At 45.1% G+C, this 23,588-nt stretch overlaps 1 protein-coding gene across 10 annotated transcripts in view; it reads right to left on the bottom strand.

Moving 5' to 3' along the window:
* The window catches only part of FRY (FRY microtubule binding protein), a 761,330-nt gene that overhangs the window by 198,979 nt on the left and 538,763 nt on the right, over positions 1–23,588 (bottom strand). For all 10 annotated transcript variants that reach the window (XR_010204858.1, XM_063951775.1, XM_063951776.1 and 7 more), the window contains 3 exons: positions 16,552–16,684; positions 14,463–14,570; positions 10,774–11,029 (listed from right to left, as the gene is read on the bottom strand). Coding sequence is in view for 9 of the 10 variants with exons in the window: in XM_063951775.1 (XP_063807845.1) it covers positions 10,774–11,029; positions 14,463–14,570; positions 16,552–16,684 (497 nt within the window). In the remaining variant the exon portion in view is untranslated. The remainder of the gene's footprint in view (positions 1–10,773; positions 11,030–14,462; positions 14,571–16,551; positions 16,685–23,588) is intronic.

Raw genomic sequence — 23,588 nt, 5'->3', positions numbered from 1 at the left:
CGCCATCATGTCCACCTGTGGCCTTTCCCAACGGTTTACCAACAGTAGGAAGACTTCTGGATGAAGTCCCCACTCTCCCGGGAGTAGGTCGTGTCTGCTTCCCAGTTGTCCACTCCCGGAATGAACACTGCTGACAGTGCTAGTACGTGACTTTCCGCCCATCGGAGAATCCTTGTGGCTTCTGCCATTGCCATCCTGCTTCTTGTGCCGCCCTGTCGGTTCACATGGGCGACTGGATCAGTACCGGCTGGTTTTGGAGCAGGGGTCTTGCCTGGCTTAGGGCATTGTAAATGGCCCTCAGTTCCAGAATATTTATGCCTCTCCTAGCAGAAATGGACAAGGCACTAATTCTAGATGCCAGCCGGCAGATCTCCCTCTGTGCATCTCTCATGTATAAGACCGAGTCTTTTATATGCTCTATGGTTAGCAATATAGTGTCTCTGTCTAGGGTGTCAATATTTTTCGACAGGGAATCTGACCAAGCAGCAGCAGCACTGCACATCCAGGCTGAAGCAATAGCTGGTCTCAGTATAACACCAGTGTGTGTGTATATAGATTTTAGGATAGCCTCCTGCTTTCTATCAGCAGGTTCCTTTAGGGCGGCCGTATCCGGAGACGGTAGTGCCACCTTTTTAGACAAACGTGTGAGCACTTTATCCACCCTAGGGGGAGTTTCCCAACGTGACCTATCCTCTGGAGAGAAAGGGAACGCCATTAGTAATTTTTTTGAAATCACCAATTTTTTTTCGGGGAAAGTCCACGCTTCTTCACACACCTCATTCAATTCCTCAGATGGGGGAAAAACTATAGGTAGTTTTTTCTCCCCAAACATAATACCCTTTTTTGAGGTACCTGGGTTTATATCAGCAAGGTGTAATACCTCTTTCATTGCCTCAATCATGCCACAAATGGCCCTAGTGGACATTAAATTTGACTCATCGTCGTCGACACTTGCATCAGTATCCGTGTCGACATCTGTGTCTGCCATCTGAGGTAGTGGTCGTTTCAGGGCCCCTGACGGCCTTTGAATCGTCTGGGCAGGCACGAGCTGAGAAGCCAGCTGTCCCGCATTTGGCATGTCGTCAAATTTTTTTATGTAAGGAGTCGACACTTGCACGTAATTCCTTCCATAAATCCATCCACTCAGGTGTCTGCCCCGCAGGGGGTGACATAACATTTATAGGCATCTGCTCCGCCTCCACATAAGTCTTCTCATCAAACATGTCGACACAGCCGCACCGACACACCGCACACACACACACAGGGAATGCTCTTAAAGGAGACAGGACCCCACAAAAGCCCTTTGGGGAGACAGAGAGAGAGTATGCCAGCACACACCAGAGCGCTATAATAATACAGGGACTAACTGAATTATGACCCTTTATAGCTGCTTATTGTATTAAACTGCGCCCAAATTTAGTGCCCCCCTCTCTTTTTTACCCTTTCTGTAGTGTAGACTGCAGGGGAGAGTCAGGGAGCTTCCTTCCACCGGAACTGTGAGGGAATAATGGCGCCAGTGTGCTGAGGGAGATGGCTCCGCCCCTTTTTCTGCTGCCTTTTCTCCCGCTTTTTTCTGTATTCTGGCAGGGGTAATTACCACATATATAGCCTCTGGGGCTATATATTGTGGTTATTTTGCCAGCCAAGGTGATATTATTGCTGCTCAGGGCGCCCCCCCCTAGCGCCCTGCACCCTCAGTGACCGGAGTGTGAAGTGTGTATGAGGAGCAATGGCGCACAGCTGCAGTGCTGTGCGCTACCTTGGTGAAGACTGAAGTCTTCTGCCGCCGATTTTCCGGACCATCTTCATGCTTCTGGCTCTGTAAGGGGGACGGCGGCGCGGCTCCGGGAACGAACACCAAGGACGAGTCCTGCGGTCGATCCCTCTGGAGCTAATGGTGTCCAGTAGCCTAAGAAGCCCAAGCTAGCTGCAAGCAGGTGTTCGCTTCTTCTCCCCTTAGTCCCTCGATGCAGTGAGCCTGTTGCCAGCAGGTCTCACTGTAAAATAAAAAACCTAATTTAAACTTTCTTTCTAGCAGCTCAGGAGAGCTCCTAGTGTGCAACCAGCTCGGGCCGGGCACAGAAATCTAACTGAGGTCTGGAGGAGGGGCATAGAGGGAGGAGCCAGTGCACACCAGATAGTACCAAATCTTTCTTATAGAGTGCCCAGTCTCCTGCGGAGCCGTCTATTCCCCATGGTCCTTACGGAGTCCCCAGCATCCACTAGGACGTCAGAGAAAACGCAGGCATGTTCAAGCGTTTTCAGGGAGGGTTCCTGACGTCAATTCCGGTCCAGGACAGGCTGAAGTGTACAAAGCGGCTGAAGTCCTGGGCTACTCAGAAACTGCACAAAATTTGTTTGTACAGCTCTGCTACACATGCGTTTGCACACTTGCACTGCTAAAATACACTCACCTGTGGGCAGTGACTATCTGATCGCAGCAGTGCAAAAATCGCTTGCTAGCTAACAGGCCTAAATTACCCCTACAGATCGATAAGCGCAGAGTACCAAGGACTGAACCTTGTGGTACTGACAGGGGAGGTGGATCTGGAGAAAAGAACACTGAAAGAGTGCTTTTATACACTGGATGAGAACCAGGACAGGACAGGTCCAGCAGAATTAGAATGACCTTTATACTTCAAAGTAATCAAATCTTGACCAACTTAATCAGTTCACTCTCTGTGGAGTGTTGGGAACCAAAGCATGACTGAAGAGGGTCCAAAAGGTAGTGTGAGGGATTAAAGCATGTAAGCCAAGAGTGGCAAGCCTCTCCAGAAGGTCAGAACGGTAAGAGAGCTGAAGCAGAACAATGAGAGAATTTGGGTCAGATTTTAGCTTTTCTAAAACAGAAGTAATCTCTGCATGCTAGAACGATGATGGACAGATGCCAAATAGAGAGAGAGAGAGAGCGAGCGCACATATTTTACTCAAGGCTGGGGAGAGCACAAGAAACAAGGGTCACCTTATTTGTGAGGGTATAGACAATTGCACAGGCAGTAAAATAGGAAGATAATAGGAGACTATACAGTCCATTTTCATTTGTTTTATCAAATCACTAGAAGGGTGCAGAGAAGGAATTAATCACACAAGCTGAGGAAGAGGAAATCATTTAATGTCTGATCTTCTCCATCTTGTCCTTGAAATATGAAGCAAGATCTTGGGTGTTAATGGTAGTCAGAGGGATTGGGATGGGAGAGTTAGGAAGATGTTTAAATGCATTAGAAGGGGCTGAGATGAGAGATTAGAAACACAGTTGTGTTCTCTTACAACTTCACTCCATGCTCTACAAGTCGCATTACACATAACTCGTAAGTGCCGTGTGACGACGTAGCACCGACCGTCTTTTTTTGCATTTTTTTCCAAGAAAATGCATGTTAGTCGCAATGTAATGGAATAGGATGCACAAGCAGCTTCCCCTGATTAAAATTATATGCAGCATTCTGTGTGCGACTGCGACTGTATTTGCATACAAAATGCTATGCTATAGTGTTCTCATTTCAGATGCAGATAGAGCTGCAATTACACACAGAATATAGGCATGCCACATATTTTAATCAGCAGAAACTGCTTGTGCGTCCTATTGCATTACACTGCATCTAAGAGGCAGTTTCGCCACAAAAGAGAGACACTTGGCACTAGAGAGTCCCGCCACGGCATGGTGCAACTTGAAGGGCTGTTTAGCGTCACTGCAGCAAGGATGTAAGAGGACACATCTGTATATCTGCTTGGCAAAATCCAGAGCATTCGGATAGCAGGTCATGCCCACATGCAGAAATGGATTACCAACAAGGCAATCAAGGAACACACTTACAGCATGAATTTAGTACTTTCAGTATACAGGTCCAGTATAAATACAGCCGGGTATGGGTCGCTGGGTCGACCCAACTCAGGTCGACACATTAGGTCGACCACTGAAGGTCGACACTGCCATTAGGTTGACATGTATTAGGTAGACATGAGGTTTTTGACTGTTTTTGATGTAGTTTTCGCCGTAAAGTGATGGGGAACCCCAATTAGTGCACCGTGTCCCCTCGCATGGCGCCCTTCGGGCAAGGTGCCTCCTCCGCTACTGCTTCGCTCGGCACAGATTACCGTTCCAATCGTAGTCCACGTGGATCGCTAAGTATGAAAAAATCCCAAAAATAAAAATGTTTTTGAAAAACTCATGTCGACCTAACGTTCATGTCGAACTAATGCATGTCGACCTAATGGCATTGTCGACCTTCAGTGGTCGACCTAATGAGTGTCGACCCAACGACCGTAACCCATACAGCCGCCGATGCAGCTATTACAGCATAAGTGGCACAAATAGCCCCACAGGACTTCTCTACACTTCCCCAGACATAAAATGTGGGAACTACTAGACAGGACAGAACAAAGGCTAAATGGCAGTATTTTCTTATTTCGGCATATAGAGACGTATGACTATGGAGACACATATTCCAATGAAAACATGTACCCCTCAAGTGCTCTTCAACGTCATTTATTAGAAAAATAGAAGAGCTTTCAACTTTTCAGAGGTTACCTGGTCCCACAGCCACAAACTTACCATACTCGCTATACAGCTCCTGGCACCCTGACTGGTGGATAGTGAAGGCCATTTACCAACAGAGTACTGGATAACTATAATTTGTGTCCCCGCATTCAATTTTGCAAATTGAACAATAAATCTGTATAAAAGTAAGATTTCTGTAGTGATCCTTTTCAGACGGAACTGCAATGCATTGCAAGTGTAGCCACCTCCCACAAGTGAACAGATACGCCCACCAAAGCCTTGCCACATGCTCAGCAACTGTGTACTTTCTTGCAACTGCAACACAGATGTGAGGATCATCAACTGCTTGAGTGCCTCCATGGCCATGCAGAATGGCCATGGGAGCTGCAACGCTGGCGCCATATTTTATGCATACGAGATCCCAGTCGCATGCCGAGACACGCCCTGGTCACGAAAAAGCCTGTGTTACTGCAAACGGTCCCTTCCTTTCAATCACTCTGATTCCTCACTGCATCACAAAGTTACCTTGGCCCGTGTGCAGAGGCCACGACGCATGCACAGTCTGCTGACAATCACTCACTTGTGGAACCATCAAAGTTGCAACAACATCTGAATCAGGCCCCTTATTTATAAGAGGGTGCAATGCAGGATTGGACACTCAGACTGCTATACAGCTCATCTGTAATGTAGCTCATCCCTTGCAATAGCTTCTTAGTTCTTTCTATCAAAGCCCTCTGCATAGGACTGAAATCTAGAATTAGACTAACCTTTACAGGAAGCACAGGTCATGAATTGTGCGGCCGTAGTGACCCCAAACGGATTTAGAGAAATGGATTTAACGGTAAGTACACAAATCCTATTGTCTCTTACTTTCTCTTTGGGGGACATTACTAACCTTGGGGATGTCTCAAACCTGTTTCTAGGGGAGGGTAGACTCCACAAATTTGGCGAGACAAAAACATTAATCAAAGTCAGCTACTTAGGAGACAGACCACCATACACTATGACATTTCAGAAGAGTATATAGGGAATTATCCCAGCTAGGGCTTTATACCACAAAGTCCATGACGTTCTTGCCAACCTAAAATCTGGTCACAAAGCCCTTAAAATGAACCAATGGAGACATAATTCTATTGGCACACAATTTGTACTTACAAAGCTATGCCTGATCTGACTGTGGCAGCCTAATTCATGGCACTCTTAAATGGACCAAAAAGAAGTGGACAACAGAAAAACAATAGTTCCACTGATGGCTCAAATCATGAAGAGGGAATCCTAACGAATACTAAACCACTTTGCCAACTGGACTAGAACTAAAATAAATGTAAAATAATTAAATAATCCAAGTTACTGTACTTAGCAGCAATCTGTAGTGCACCTAGTCTGATGGATACGATTGCAATGGGGGTTATATAGGGGAGGATCTACATTACTAGGCTGACCATATTAGCCCTTTAAACTGGTACACTCATAAATTACACAGGTTCCGTGGCTGGCTAACTTCAAGCCTGCATGTCACCTGGTTTTAATCAGCCACAGAACCTGTGTAATTCATGAGTGTCCCAGTTTAAATGGCTAATATGGTAAGCCTAACATTACAAACAAGTTGTAGCAGTTTGAGTGACAAATCCTGATTTGCTCTTTCTATACCTGAAGGTTAGTGCACCCTAAAAGTGGGTGTAAGAGAGGTATTTATGTGATAAATATGCAATTAGGCATTTGCAATATTGGATACCAAACCGGGATATGGCTATAACATCAACTTTTCTATTTACTATCTAATTATGCTCGCGAAAGACTGCTTCAATATACCATGGTGGCCAAACACATTTGTTGTAAAGAATTAGTGCAAAGAAGCAGTTGCACCAAGCTATATGGAGTGACAAAAAGTTCTACAATGTGTGTAATACTTTCATCAACTCTGATATTCACACACAGTTAATTATGTCAGGTAACTTTCTAAAAAACTTCTATATTGTTTTGGAAAAACTGTCGCACAAATGATACTTTTCAGGCATCAACTCGAAAATATCCCTGTAGTGAAGACAAAAAGAGACTGCAACCAGCAACACTTTTCAGTGATCTAAACCAGCACATCTTTATAACAGAGCTCAAATACTTCCACAGCTTAATGGTTTCAGTGCTGTTTATTTTAATTTCACACGGGTGTGATAAATAACTTTATAGTTCATTCCAGTACTGGGTCCCGCTGTAAATATCTGTGTATCCCAAACAAGTGTACACCAGACTTCCTTCACCAATATCAAACTATAAAAGCTAGAAAAAACATAATAACTAAGTTGAAGAGTATAACGAGTCTACAGAAATAGCGTTCAAGGTCAGATGATGCAATAATGGCCAGCGCCCGCGTCCCCCATTTTGTGGTATAATCGGCACAAGCAGTATACTTAGTATGACTCGGGACGGTCACGTGATAGCACGTACCGCAAAGTGTAATTCGTTTAGTCTGTGCGAGATCCATTGATATCAGTAATAATATTTTTAAGAAAACTTGATATGGTGTGTGAAAAAATTGTGAAATAGTTGAGAACTTTGTGAAAATGTCTAAATTTCTGAATATCTTCTTTTAAGGAAGTTTCAAGCCTGCCGCAAACAAGAAGAAAGAATGAGTCAAAGGGAATCGAACAAGCCCAAAATGTCCGAGGCTGAGCGTAAGAGAGCCTATAGACAAAGCAAGAAAGCCGAGGCGGCCGAGCGTCACGAGACGCAACAGAGTACATCTACTGCTCCCGTCCAGCCTAAGGAGATAGATACAGAAACGAATGAAGTAGAAACATGTACATTGACTTGACTTTGGCAAGAAACATCAGCGTCAATCTCTTGCCATATGTGAGTTACTTCTCAAACAATCGGCAAGAAGACCTTTCTCAGCCTAGAATAAGTAAGCCATTTTCTCAAAACACATTACTCTCTGCAAAAGATTTCTGAAAAAAGCCCCAAAAAATAAATCTCTCTAAACCTAAACTCTGCGCATTCACTCATTTCTTATGCTATGTACACATTATGCGATCCCAAACGATACAATATCGTATGATATTGTATAAGATATCATATCGGATTGGATCGTGTGTACACACTACAAACAATGTCAAACAATGTCTAGAAATAAAGGGGACATGTACTAAGCAGTGATAAAAGTGGAGAAGTGAGCCAGTGGAGAAGTTGCTCATGGCAACCAATCAGTTGCTCTGTATAAGTTTATAGTATGCAAATTTTTAGAGATGAGCGGGTTCGGTTTTACTCGGTTCTCAAAACTGCATCTTATTGGCTCACGGATGTCACGTGTTTTGGATAGCCAATAGAAAAAATCCGGATAAAACCGAACTGGCGTTAATTCTGGCGTTAAATCCGAACCCGCTCATCTCTACAAATTATAAATGTTAGGTCAATGCTAATTGGTTGCCATGGGCAACTTCTCCATTGGCTCACTTCTCCACTTTTATAATTGCTTAGTACATGTCCCCCAAAGTCATCACTGGAGTACAAAACAACACAATATCACCTCATCAAGACTGCATGCAGTCTGATGTACGATGTCGCATGCAACCGGCGGGAGTGCGCATCGAACTTCGGATCATGCATACACATTATGCAATATCATTTAGGACCAGATCATGAACGATATAGCATAGTGTGTATGAAGCATAACACCGATGCATGGTATTCTATGCCCATAAGACCTGCCTCCGTGGCTCCGAGACAGCCCCCGCTTGTTTTTGCTTTTTTATGGCTATTATTACATACAATGCAAATAAAGAAAGCTGTGTAAAATAACACAGCTACTAATAATTAACACATTAATAAATTAAAGTTGGCTGAAGCTTAATATGTTAATTCTACCCTTATCCACTGCATAAGGCTTTAGAGTACAAGCAGAGACACACTGCATGTTATGTAGCCAGCATGCTGCCTGCTTAGGTATGTAAATATAGATGGCAGCCCCAGTGCATACATGTTTCAATTAGTATATATCTCTAGTGTCATCCAGAAATTCAATAGTTACATTTAAAAAAATGATTGACATCTTCTGGATTAATTTCTTTAGACTGTATGTAAGATTTTTATGAGACTTCCTCTCTGACCTTGTAGATGATGTTTCTTTTCTTAGAAACAAGAAGTCATAGATCAAGATAAAGCGCACATAACAGCCTGGCGGTGGACGGCAGGAGATAACCCCAGAACTTGACCTCAGTCATAAAAATAAATCAATTCCTGATTGTAGTCTACATGGACATTGGATGACTTCTGCAGTAGCCAGTGGCATTACTATACCTACACTCTTTTGCAGAGTTCTGTACACAAATGTAAGGGGACACGTATCCTTCATAAATAAGTAAGATTTTGTTTAATTTCTATATTTCGTCATCAAAGCATAAATACACACCATACATACATACATACATACATACATACATAGTGCACAGAGAACTTGATGCCTCCATCTTGTTGGTTTGAAGGAAATGGCTGCACTATTAGTACCGGGTGTGGATTAAAAGATCGAGAGTCAATCATTCAAAATCATATGGTCGACATGGAGAAAAGGACGACATGGAAAATGTAGACAGGTGCAAAAGGTCGACATGGAAACAGTCAATATACGCTTTTTGGTGCCATTTTGTATGTTTGACCATATTTAAGCCAAATTAGTGGAAACGTGTACCCTCTCAGGCTCGATCAGGTCACATGCTTCGGGCAAGGTGCCTCGTTACTATTCCCTATCATAGCCCAAGTGGATGGTAAATAATGAAAAAGTTGGGGACGGGACTTGCATTTACCATATGCGTGTTGACCATTTTCATGTTGTCCTTTTGTACCAGTCGACCATATGGTGTCGACCTATTGACTGTAGATCTATCACTTGATTACTAACCAGTCTTGTACTTTAGTACAGCAGCGCCCCCAGTGTGCAAATGACCTTGCTAAACGACATATCCCATTACTACTTAACATGAATACACCCTGTTTATTCACCTTCAAGAGCTCTACAATACGTTCAGTTAATAATATACAGTAACATACATTTTGGCATGAAGTAACCTAATCCACCAAAACCACAAACACTGAAATACTAAAACGCACAATATTAATACAGAATACAGAAACATGATATTGAGCTGTGGAGCAGGACAGGAACCAGAGAGAAGGGCCAGAGTAAATGTAATGGGGGGACATTTATGGAAACTGGTACATTAGGTGAATATGCCGTAACCCACAACCACCAGATATTCACTTTTATTTTCTACATAGGATTATGTATTTGGCAGAATATAGTTGGTGGCTATGGGTTCCAGTTTATTTAACTGATGCTCCAGTACAAAAACATGGACGGAAGAGAGGCAAAGAAAAGAGAAAAATCCAAAACAAGGATGCAGAGGTCAAAGCTGCTTTTCCAACAGAAATAAATAAGAATACATATGTAGATTGTAAGCTCACAAGGCCTTCTCCCCTCATGTACCATTCCTTCTATTACTTACTACCTTACACGGGATGCGGTCAAGATCCCGCCGGACGGAATCCCGGCGGTCGAAATACCGACGCCGGAATCCCACCGGCACAATCCCGACATATTCTCCCTCCGTGGGTGACCACGACACCCATAGAGGGAGAATAAATTAGTGTGCTGAGTGTAGTGAGGCACCGTGTCCACAGCGTGGCGAGCGAAGCCAGCCCGCAAGGGGCTGCGTTCCGCTCGCCACCCCTGTCGGGATTGTGTGGTCGGGATTCCGGCGTCGGGATTTCAACCGCCGGGATCCCGTCCAGCGGGATTTAGTACTGATCCCCCTTACACTCCATACTCCCTTTGATGGCACCTGGTTTTCCATACTTGTCCTATATTGTCTTGAACTGTAAGTGTTGTTGTTTTCTTATTTTGCTAATTTGTTTATGTCAGTGATTCTTAAACTGTGGGTGCCTTAGGACACTTGCAGGGGTGCCCCGGGTGGGTGGTCCAGGACCAATGAAAATTATTTATGATCAATATAATAGGCAAAACCAGAGCTGGTCGCTGTCAATCATAACATATGTGGACAAACAGTAGTGAATCTTGTCCCTCACCACACAATAAAACCTAAGGATGACATATAAACTTAAATTAATATTTCTTTCAAAATTTCCCACATAAAAAATACTCTAGGGTGCCGTGATTCAAAAAAGTTTGGGAACCACTGGTTTATATACTCTGTAAGGGGCGTTGTGGATCCCTTGTGGCACCATATAAATAAAGGATAATAATATTAATGATAACAACAGGACAATACCTCCGATGTTCTGATTTTCGCCTGCTCATGTGATTTCCCAGGTGTCTGTATTACAAGCTTCCACTGGGTGAGCAACTGCAGCAGCAACTTCAGTGACGTGTCAAGCAGCGTCTGGTGCGTATCATTTACTTCCCGCAAAAGAAAATTAATAAAACCAAATAATACATCTTCCCTCCAATCCACAAAGTCAACAAGCAGTCCTTGGAGAGAGTTCTGTGCAATGTGCCGTAGTTCATCATCCATGTGGATAGACAGTCTGGAAGGAATGTAAAGCAAATTCACTGACTGCATAAACCACCACAAGCATTACTTGTCTTAACCGTAAAGGAAAACATAGCAACACCAACAATATACATACAGTAATAATGACTGGCTACGTATCACATGGGAAATGGTTCAACAATCCACAACAAATTTACCTATTCTGTTTTAAAAATATTGGGGTAAATGTATGAAGCAGTGATAAGAGTGGAGAAGTGAGCCAGTGGAGAAGTTGCCCATGGCAACCAATCAGCATTGAAGTAACATTTATGATTTGCATACTATAAAATTATACAGAGCAGCTGATTGGTTGCCATGGGCAACTTCTCCACTGGCTAACTTCTCCACTCTTATCACTGCTTCATACATTTACCCCATTATGCCTTATCATAGAAGTCAAAACTGAGCAAGTCAGTGTACACTGGTGCATCTAAATGGGCAGAATACTAGGCCCGATAGTGTGACGATGGTGCCTCTTTGTACGCATGCGGCTTATCAAAGGTGTCACCTGTGGGCGTCTCTGTTAACACTCACAGCGGCATAATTGTCATATTTTAGCAAATCGACCTTATCTCAATATGGGTGTACCTCAGGCCCTATGTGAGCACTATTGTGCTGAAACGTAATGACAAGTTCACTTGAGACAATTTACAGTGCATCCGGAAAGTATTCACAGCGCTACACTTTTTCCACATTTTGTTATGTTACAGACTTATTCCAAAATGGAATAAATTCATTTTTTCCCCTCAAAATTCTACACACAGTACCCCATAATGACAACGTGAAAAAAGTTTGAGATTTTTGCAAATTTATTAAAATTAAAAAACTATAGGGCCCCATACACTAGGACGATAATGCCCGATTTCGGGCATTCGGCTCGATATATCGTGTGAAATCGGGCATTTTGGAGGGGTTTCCGTTCCAATCCGATGCTCGTTCGCGTGAGCATCGGATCGGATACTCCAGATTGAATGTGTTGCACATTCATGCTGCTTTCACATCGCAAACCCTGCTTTTGAAACGGTTCTTTAAACGGGTCTGAGCAGTTAAACCCCCTTCACATCGCATGTTGTAACTGGTATATTACCGTTTCATTAACGTTTTGGTAACTTTCAGACTAAACCCGTTTCTCCCATAGAAAACAGTGGTTGTCATTTTAAATGGACTTTTCTGGCCCACACATTATTAATAATTATTAATAATTTGGCTAGTCGTACGATGGAACCCAGCAGCTTCAAGCATCTTTACCATGTTTTTGTAGATTACGGCATCCTTCACTGTCCCAGTGATTTGTCTAGCAATTTCTTCATCCCCTCTCATCCTAAGCAGCTCCCTAACCTCCTCATCACTCCAATTTGCCATTTTTAACTGTATTCTGTATTAAAAAAATGCTTCTTCACTCTCATGTGTTTCCTCCAGTTTATTTCCTGCTTCTGCCTGGTGACATCACACATGGAGACAGCCTAAAACCTTCTGTGGTTTGGAAATACCGTTTCTGAGCCTTTCACATCGCACAATGAAACGGGTCTGAACAGTGTGGGACCCTGCTTTTTAACTGTTTTAAAATACCAGTAATCTGTAACCAGTAAATTCAAAGTGGCCCTTTCACACCGCAGCTAGAACCATTTTGGAAGGCTTAAAAACGTCAATTTACCGGGTTACAGCTGCGGTGTGAAAGGGGCATCAATCATGTACGACTCCGCAGGCATGGCTGGGATCGCCCAAGATACATCATATGCAAAAGGACAGCATACGATGTATCTTGGGCAATCCTGCCCCCCGAGAGGCTGCTGGGGTGATCGCCTGCGACATGTCAGACGGACATGTCGCGTAAGTGTATGGGGCCCTTAAGAAATCACATGTACATACAGTAAGTATTCACACTCTTTGTTCAATACTTTGTTGATGCACCTTTGGCAGCAATCACAGCCTCAAGTCTTTTTGAATATGATGCCACAGGCTTGGCACACCTATCTTTGGACAGTTTTGCCTATTCCTCTTTGAAGCACCTCTCAAGCTCCATCAGGTTGGAGGGGAAGCGTCGGTGCACAGCCATTTTCAGATCTCTCCAGAGATGCTCAATCAGATTCAAGTCTGGACTCTGGCAGGGCCACTCAAGTACATTCACAGAGTTGTCCTGAAGCCACTCCTTTGATATCTTGGCTGTGTGCTTAGGTCCGTTGTCCTGCTGAAAGATGAACCGTCACACCAGTCTGAAGTCAAGAGCCCTCTGGAGCATGTTTTCATCCAGGGTGTCTCCGTACATTGCTGCATTCATCTTTCCCTCTATCCTGACTAGTCTCCCAGTTCCTGCCGCTGAAAAATATCCCGACAGCATGATGCTGCCACCACCATGCTTCACTGTAGGGTTGGTGCATGATTTCCTCAAAACATGATACCTGGCATTCACGCCAAAGAGTTCAATCTTTGTCTCGTCAGACCAGAGAATTTTGTTTTTCATGGTCAGAGTCTTTCGGGTGCATTTTGGAAAACTCCAGGTGGGCTGCCATGTGCTTTTTACTAAGGAGTGGCTTCCGTCTGGCCACTCTACCACACAGGCCTGATTGGTGGATTGCTGCAGATATGGTTCTCCTCTCTCCGCAGAGGAATGCTCTAGCTCTGACAGAGTGACCACCGGATTCTTGGTCACCTGCCTGACTAGGGCCCTTCTCCCCAGATCGCTCAGTTTGGACAGCCGGCCATCTCTTGGAAGAGTCCTTGTGGTTAGGAACTTTTTCCATTTACAGATGATGGAAGCCACTGTGCTCATTGGGACCTTCAAAGCAGCAGATATTTTTCTGTACCCTTCCCCAGATTTGTGCCTCAAAACAATCCTGTCTCGGAGGTCTACAGACAATTCTTTTGACATCATGCTTGGTTTCTGCTCAGACATGCACTGTCAAGTGTGGGACCTTATATAGACAGGTGTGTGCCATTTCCAAATCATGTCCAATCAACTGAATATACCACAGGTGGACTCCTATTAAGCTGTAGGAACATCTCAAGAACGATCAGTGGAAACAGGATGTATTTTATTTTTAATACAGTTGCAAAAATCTAAAAAAAACAAACACTTTTTTCACGTTGTCATTATGGGATATTGTGTGTAGAATTTGGAGGGAAAAATTGCATTTATTCCATTTTGAAATAAGGCTGTAACATAACAAAATGTGGGAAAAGTGAAGCACTGTGAATACTTTCCGGATGCATTGTAACATAAAATGTATGTTTCCGCATCACCCTCCAGGAGGTCGATTATTATTTGCAGTTCATCATCGGGAAAACAAATCTATTAATAGGAAACAGAAGATAAGAACATAACAATCTTCCATCACGCAATGAACATTTCTTGTGTTCTATTGCTTAGAACACTGGAATTCTGCTGCAATTAAACTGGTAAGCGTCCTTATCAGCCATAAGCATCATACCTTGAGAGTAAGTCAATTAACTCCAGCTTTGACATCCCATCCGGAAGCAGGCGAGGAATAGCTGCGACGCACGTTCTGAAGAGGTCAATCTTTGGCTTCCGCTCTCCACTGCAATGTGAAAATGGTGCATAAAGGTCACAAAGTCCCACGCACTGCATATTATAAACAAATAATTACTGCCATTACCGGAGACTGCTGGCTGGTAATGAAAGGCCTCTGTACAGACACTCCGCTCTGTTTACTTTATTACATATTTTCTCGTGGTCTGCAGCATCAAATGAAGATACCAAAATATCTGGTGCGGCACAGGACAAATTACTACAATATCACTAGAGGTCTGCCATGTAGAAAGCAATGCCCCCTAGAATCCATTGGAGCGAATGCAATAATTCAACTGATGTAAAATATATATTTCATTTTTTTTTTTTTTATATACCTGTTAACATTGTAATTCAAATGCCTGTACGGGAATCCCTATGCTGTTGAATAAGACTTCCATTCTCTACTATGAAGTTACATTTATGGGGACCTACATAGCAAAATTGGATGGATCTAGTAAAGGGGCTACGGCTTTCTAGGTGTCGTTATAATCTTGGTGCAATGCTGTTGGCATACCAGTGATGGCGAACCTTGACACTCCAGCTGTTGTTGAACTACACATCCCAGCATGCCCTGCATCAGCTTTAGCATGGCCAAATAACAAAACTGTAGCAGGGCATGCTGGGATATGTAGTTCAACAACAGCTGGAGTGTCAAGGTTAGCCATCACTGGCATAGCCTATAATGCCTAATTCTAATAATTCCTAATTCTATACTTCATTATAATGCTACACTAGAAGTAACTATTATGGTTACAGAGTGATCAGCCATCCCCTCTACATCTCCAACCTACTCTGCCAATAACTGGCGCCTCACTAGCACACACACAGCGCCAGGACACAGCCTGTGCTGCATCGGACGGGTGTAGTATGGTATGCCGGCGACCAGCATACCGGCGCCGGGAGCCCGACCGCCGGCATACCGACAGTGTGGCGAGCGCAAAGGAGCCCCCTTGCGGGCTCGCTACGCGCGCCATGCTATTTTATTCTCCCTCCAGGGGGGTCGTGGACCCCCACGAGGGAGAATAGCTATCGGTATGCCGGGTGTCGGGATCCCGGCGCCGGTATACTGTGCGCCGGGATCCCGACATTCGGCATAGTGAAGACCACCCGCATCGGACATGTGCAAAACATTCATATGGCCTATTAGCTGCTAATCTCAAAGGGAGGAGGTTTAATGCATTAAATCTTCAAAGAAGAACAAGATGAGACGTTGCCCATAGCAACCTATCAACTTCTTGCTATCAATTATCTAATGCATGCTATAAAATTATAACTAGGTTGCTATGGGTAACTTCCACAACTGTCCTCTTTTATGATTGGTTGCTATGGGTAACTTCTACAACTGTCCTCTTTAGAAGGTTTGTTAGCTATACACAAGGTCGAGTCACATTATCATCACCACCTCCTACATTTGACGTCGGCAGCGCGTATCCCATGAAGTACGTCATGTGTTGTGCGCTGGCTTGGTGGGTATATGAGGTGTGTGATAGGCCATCTGCACACATCACTCCTTGCCGTCATGGGTAAAAGGGGAGATTTATCAGAGTTGCAAAAAGATGATTATCGGCTTTCGGTCAGAGTGGCAGTATTTCTGAAACTGCGCAGTTTGTAAACTGTTCGTGTGCTGCTGTGGTGAAGATGTATCGTGACTGGACAAATGGCACCATTGTGACTAACAGACTAGGAAACTGCGGAGCACCATGTACCACTGATGTGAGAGATGAACCTCAGCTATGAAGGAGAGCCGACCGATGCGCTACAGTCAAGCAGCTCACCGTCAAAATGAACCTGGGGACTACCAGACGTGCGTCTAAAACAACAGTTCCGCCTATCTAGCTGCTGTCCGTGCTGCACACGGCGGTTACTCTGGCTACTAGCTTGTTCCTTGTGAGCCAACTGCCCTTCGTGAAAATGCAATCTATGACTATGTAAGTTAAACTACTGTATACCATAGCTGAAAGAAGAATGCATTTCAAGGAACTACCTACGTGATCATGTCTTCAGGTTCCTTGTTCAGCATCTGTACATTGGTCATCATCATGCACCGCCCCACTTCTTTGTCAAGGTGCCGTAAGATGTTGTCTACGGCTTTCCGTACTTGAGCGTAATACAGAGACATGCCTGGGAGAGAATAGCACAGACATAAAAGAAAATGCAAAAATACACAGCCAATAAACAGAGGAAATCATACGTACACCCAGGGTTGGACTGGCCCACAAGGGAAAACTCCAGTGGGCCCTCCTCCTCCTCTGGGGATCAGGTTCCAGACTGCACTTGAATTCTAATTATACATATGATACCTTATGCTGCACAGGACTATGGAGGATATTCTACAGGGCATTGCTGTTATTAATCTAGCAGTCTTTACTATATATATATATATATATATATATATATATATATATATATATATATATATATATATATATATATATATAGAGAGAGAGAGAGAGAGAGAGAGAGAGAGAGAGAGAGAGAGAGAGAGAGAGAGGGAGAGAGTATTTATTTGATTTATTTATTTTATTTAAAAGGCCCCTATGGCTGCCGACCCCTCCCCCCACCCTTCCCCCGGTGGGCTGTTTGCCCCAGTCTGACACTGTGTGCACAAACACATTGCACAAATCAGTCAATTTTTCCACAGGTTTCAGAGTAGAAAACACAGTTACCCCATAACAGTCAAACAAGTGCTTTCATTTTCAAAATTGTGCTATGAAATTGTGCTATGAACGTTCCAATCTGATTGTTATGTATGGCTAATATCTCTTTTTCTAGAAATGCCCACAGAACCATGCTCATAAATATCCCCCAGTATGTACTAGAGATAAACACTGCTTAGACCAGCTGCAAATGTACTATAATTAGGTCATTTATAGGAATTTAATATGTCATAATTATTTTGTTATTAACATGTAGTTATATAGCACCAGCTGACTCTGTAGCGCTGTACAATTGGGGACAACCACTGTAATAAAACAACAAGTCTGGTTACTATAGCACAGAAAAAGCGGTAAGAGGGCCCTGCTTTACTTTCAGCTCTGGGGAGCTAGAACCATGCAGTCTGCCCTAAGATCACAGAGACATCAGGACACGACTGACTGAGTCCCAGGGATTTGGCTCAACAGGAGTTTTTCTAAGAATTCTTAAGATTCACCAATCCTGTAATCCTGTGGTCTGTGAGTCCCTAGTAATTCACTGACCTAAAGACAACTGGAAAATATGTCTCATTTAGCTTTATCGTTTAAGACCCAATTAATTGATTTATTTGTAATGGGGCAAAATTGATTGCGCAACAGAACGCAACATCAACTCACATAAAATACACGAGTTCAAAAATAAGATTTTACTTACCGGTAAATCTATTTCTCGTAGTCCGTAGTGGATGCTGGGAACTCCGTAAGGACCATGGGGAATAGACGGGCTCCGCAGGAGACTGGGCACTCTAAAAGAAAGATTAGGTACTATCTGGTGTGCACTGGCTCCTCCCTCTATGCCCCTCCTCCAGACCTAAGTTAGGATACTGTGCCCGGAAGAGCTGACACAATAAGGAAGGATTTTGAATCCCGGGTAAGACTCATACCAGCCACACCAATCACACTGTATAACTCGTGATACTTTACCCAGTTAACAGTATGAAATATAACTGAGCCTCTCAACAGATGGCTCAACAATAACCCTTTAGTTAGGCAATAACTATATACAAGTATTGCAGACAATCCGCACTTGGGATGGGCGCCCAGCATCCACTACGGACTACGAGAAATAGATTTACCGGTGAGTAAAATCTTATTTTCTCTGACGTCCTAGTGGCTGCTGGGAACTCCGTAAGGACCATGGGGATTATACCAAAGCTCCCAAACGGGCGGGAGAGTGCGGATGACTCTGCAGCACCGAATGAGAGAACTCAAGGTCCTCCTCAGCCAGGGTATCAAATTTGTAGAATTTAGCAAACGTGTTTGCCCCTGACCAAGTTGCAGCTCGGCAAAGTTGTAAAGCCGAGACCCCTCGGGCAGCCGCCCAAGATGAGCCCACTTTCCTCGTGGAATGGGCTGTTACTGATTTAGGATGCGGCAATCCAGCCGCAGAATGCTCCAGCTGAATTGTGCTACAAATTCAGCGAGCAATAGTCTGCTTAGAAGCAGGAGCACCTATTTTGTTGGGTGCCTACAGGATAAAAAACGAGTCAGTTTTCCTGACTCCAGCCGTCCTGGAAATATAAATTTTTAAGGCCCTGACTACGTCCAGTAACTTGGAATCTTCCAAGTCCCTAGTAGCCGCAGGCACTACAATAAGTTGGTTCAAGTGAAAAGCTGATGCCACCTTAGGGAGAAACTGGGGACGAGTCCTCAATTCTGCCCTATCCATATGGAAAATCAGATAAGGGCTTTTACATGACAAAGCCGCCAATTCTGACACACGCCTGGCCGAAGCCAAGGCCAATAACATGACCACTTTCCACGTGAGATATTTCAAATCCACAGTTTTAAGTGGCTCAAACCAATGTGATTTTAAGAAACTCAACACCACGTTGAGATCCCAAGGTGCCACAGAAGGCACAAAAAAGGGGCTGAATATGTAGCACTCCCTTTACAAATGTCTGAACTCCAGGCAGTGAAGCCAGTTCTTTCTGGAAGAAAATCGACAGAGCCGAAATCTGGACCTTAATGGAACCCAATTTTAGGCCCATAGTCACTCCTGACTGTAGGAAGTGCAGAAAACAACCCAGCTGAAATTCCTCTGTTGGGGCCTTCCTGGCCTCACACCACGCAACATATTTTCGCCAAATACGGTGATAATGGTTTGCGGTTACTTCTTTCCTGGCTTTTATCAGCGTAGGAATGACTTCCTCCGGAATGCCCTTTTGCTTTAGGATCCGGAATTCAACCGCCATGCCGTCCAACGCAGCCGCGGTAAGTCTTGGAACAGACAGGGCCCCTGCTGTAGCAGATCCTGTCTGAGCGGTAGATGCCATGGGTCCTCTGATATTATTTCTTGAAGTTCTGGGTACCAAGCTCTTCTTGGCCCATCCGGAACCACGAGTATCGTTCTTACTCCTCGTATTCTTATTATTCTCAGTACCTTTGGTATGAGAGGCAGAGGAGGGAATACATAAACCGACTGGTACACCCACAGTGTCACTAGAGCGTCCACAGCTATTGCCTGAGGGTCCCTTGACCTGGCGCAATATCTAGTTTTTTGTTTAGGCGGGACGCCATCATGTCCACCTGTGGCCTTTCCCAACGGTTTACCAACAGTTGGAAGACTTCTGGATGAAGTCCCCACTCTCCCGGGTGTCGGTCGTGTCTGCTGAGGAAGTCTGCTTCCCAGTTGTCCACTCCCGGAATGAACACTGCTGACAGTGCTAAGACGTGATTTTCCGCCCATCGGAGAATCCTTGTGGCTTCTGCCATCGCCATCCTGCTTCTTGTGCCGCCCTGTCGGTTTACATGGGCGACTGCCGTGATGTTGTCTGATTGGATCAGTACCGGCTGGTTTTGAAGCAGAGGCCTTGCCAGGCTTAGGGCATTGTAAATGGCCCTCAGTTCCAGAATATTTATGTGTAGGGACGACTCCTGACTTGACCAAAGTCCTTGGAAATTTCTTCCCTGTGTGACTGCCCCCCAGCCTCGAAGGCTGGCATCCGTGGTTACCAGGACCCAGTCCTGTATGCCGAATCTGCGGCCCTCTTGAAGATGAGCACTCTGCAGCCACCACAGTACAGATACCCTGGTCCTTGGAGACAGGGTTATCAGCCGATGCATCTGAAGATGCGATTCCGACCACTTGTCCAAGAGGTCCCACTGAAAGGTTCCTGCATGGAACCTGCCGAATGGAATTTTGCTTCGTAAGAAGCTACCATTTTTCCCAGGACTCGTGTGCAGTGATGCACCGATACCTGTTTTGGTTTCAGGAGGTCTCTGACTAGAGATGACAGCTCCTTGGCTTTCTCCTGCGGGAGAAACACTTTTTTTCTGTTCTGTGTCCAGAACCATCCCCAGGAACAGCAGGCGTGTGGTAGGAACCAGCTGTGACTTTGGAATGTATAGAATCCATCCGTGCTGTTGTAGCACTTCCCGAGATAGTGCTACTCCGACCAACAACTGCTCCATGGACCTCGCCTTTATAAGGAGATCGTCCAAGTACGGGATAATTAAAAACTCCCTTTTTTCGAAGGAGTATCATCATTTCTGCCATTACCTTGGTAAAGACCCTCGGTGCCGTGGACAGTCCAAACGGCAGTGTTTGGAATTGGTAATGGCAATCCTGTACCACAAATCTGAGGTACTCCTGGTGAGGATGGTAAATGGGGACATGTAGGTAAGCATCCTTGATGTCCAGGGATACCATGTAATCCCCCTCCTCCAGGCTTGCAATAACCGCCCTGAGCGATTCCATCTTGAACTTGAATTTTTTTATGTATGTGTCCAAGGACTTCAAATTTAAAATGGGTCTCACCGAACCGTCCAGTTTCGGTACCACAAACAGTGTGGAATAGTAACCCCGTCCTTGTTGAAGTAGGGGCACCTTGACTATCACCTGCTGGGAATACAGCTTGTGAATTGCCTCTAGCACAGCCTCCCTGCCTGAGGGAGTTGTCGGCAAGGCAGATTTGAGGAAACGGCGGGGGGGAGACGCCTCGAATTCCAGCCTGTACCCCTGAGATACTACTTGAAGGATCCAGGGATCCACCTGTGAGCGAGCCCACTGATCGCTGAAATGACTGGCTGACTGGTGCAGCTTTTTCCCTCTTCCCTCGTCTCTGTGCAGAAAGGAAGCGCCTTTGACCCGCTTGCTTTTCTGAAGCCGAAAGGACTGTACCTGATAATACAGTGCTTTCTTAGGCTGTGAGGAAACCTGAGGTAAAAATTTTTCTTCCCAGCTGTTGCTGTGGATACGAGGTCCCAGAGACCATCCCCAAACAATTCCTCACCCTTATAAGGCTCTATGTGCCTTGTAAAGTCAGCATCACCTGTCCAGTGTCGGGTCTCTAATACCCTCCAGACAGAATGGCCATTGCATTAATTCTGGATGCCAGCCGGCAAAATATCCCTCTGTGCATCCCTCATATATAAGACGACGACTTATGTTCGCAAAATAGTATCCCTGTTTGACAGGGTTACAGACCACGCTGCAGCAGCACTATCTGCAGGTCTCAGTCTAGTACCTGAGTGTGTAAATACAGACTTCAGGATAGCCTCCTGCTTTTTATCAGCAGGTACCTTCAAAGTGGCCGTATCCTAAAACGGCAGTGCCACCTTTTTTGACAAACGTGTGAGCGCCTTATCCACCCTAGGGGATATCTCCCAGCATAACTTATCCTCTGGCGGGAAAAGGTACGCCATCAGTAACTTTTTAGAAATGACCAGTTTCTTATCGGGGGAACCCACGCTTTTTCACACTTCATTCACTCATTTGATGGGGGAACAAAACACTGCCTGCTTTTTCTCCCCAAACATAAAACCCTTTTTTAGTGGTACTTGGGTTAATGTCAGAAATGTGTAACACATTTTTTATTGCCGGGATCATGTAACGGATGTTCCTAGTGGATTGTGTATATGTCTCAACCTCGTCGACACTGGAGTCAGACTCCGTGTCGACATCTGTGTCTGCCATCTGAGGGAGCGGGCGTTTTTGAGCCCCTGATGGCCTTTGAGACGCCTGGGCAGGCGCGGGCTGAGAAGCCGGCTGTCCCATAGCTGTTACGTCTTTCCAGCCTTTTATGTAAGGAGTTGACACTGTCGGTTAATACCTTCCACCTATCCATCCACTCTGGTGTCGGCCCCCAGGGGGCGACATCCCATTTATCGGCATCTGCTCCGCCTCCACATAAGCCTCCTCATCAAACATGTCGACACAGCCGTACCGACACACCGCACACACAGGGAATGCTCTGACTGAGGACAGGACCCCACACAGCCCTTTGGGGAGACAGAGAGAGTGTATGCCAGCACACACCAGAGCGCTATATAATGTAGGGATAAACACTATCACTGAGTGAATTTTCCCCAATAGCTGCTTGTATAAACAATATTGCGCCTAAATTTAGTGCCCCCCCTCTCTTTTTAACCCTTTGAGCCTGAAAACTACAGGGGAGAGCCTGGGGAGCTGTCTTCCAGCTACACTGTGAAGAGAAAATGGCACCAGTGTGCCGAGGGAGATAGCTCCGCCCCTTTTTCGCGGACTTTTCTCCCGCTTTTTTATGGATTCTGGCAGGGGTAATTATCACATATATAGCCTCTGGGGCTATATATTGTGATTATTTTGCCAGCCAAGGTGTTTTTATTGCTGCTCAGGGTGCCCCCCCCCCAGCGCCCTGCACCCTCAGTGACCGGAGTGTGAAGTGTGTATGAGGAGCAATGGCGCACAGCTGCAGTGCTGTGCGCTACCTTGGTGAAGACTGAAGTCTTCTGCCGCCGATTTTCCGGACCATCTTCATGCTTCTGGCTCTGTAAGGGGGACGGCGGCGCGGCTCCGGGAACGAACACCAAGGACGGGTCCTGCGGTCGATCCCTCTGGAGCTAATGGTGTCCAGTAGCCTAAGAAGCCCAAGCTAGCTGCAAGCAGGTAGGTTCGCTTCTTCTCCCCTTAGTCCCTCGTTGCAGTGAGCCTGTTGCCAGCAGGTCTCACTGTAAAATAAAAAACCTAACATATACTTTCTTTCTAGGAGCTCAGGAGAGCCCCTAGTGTGCATCCAGCTCGGCCGGGCACAGAAATCTAACTGAGGTCTGGAGGAGGGGCATAGAGGGAGGAGCCAGTGCACACCAGATAGTACCTAATCTTTCTTTTAGAGTGCCCAGTCTCCTGCGGAGCCCGTCTATTCCCCATGGTCCTTACGGAGTTCCCAGCATCCACTAGGACGTCAGAGAAAATAGTTTTATATTTATAATTACAGTACTTCTCAAAACTGGACACGGCCACGGGGGGCAATCAGGAAACCGCCTGTTGGGATCCCGGCAGTTACAATGCCGCCGCCGGAATCCCGACAGGCGGTAAAATACCGACGTCACAAGCTTTTCTCCCTTAATGG

The sequence above is a fragment of the Pseudophryne corroboree genome, chromosome 2, assembly GCF_028390025.1.
Source record: "Pseudophryne corroboree isolate aPseCor3 chromosome 2, aPseCor3.hap2, whole genome shotgun sequence".
Classification (NCBI taxonomy): domain Eukaryota; kingdom Metazoa; phylum Chordata; class Amphibia; order Anura; family Myobatrachidae; genus Pseudophryne; species Pseudophryne corroboree.
The sequence above is the reverse complement of the archived record's forward strand: the minus strand, read 5'-3'. Positions and strand labels throughout refer to the sequence as shown.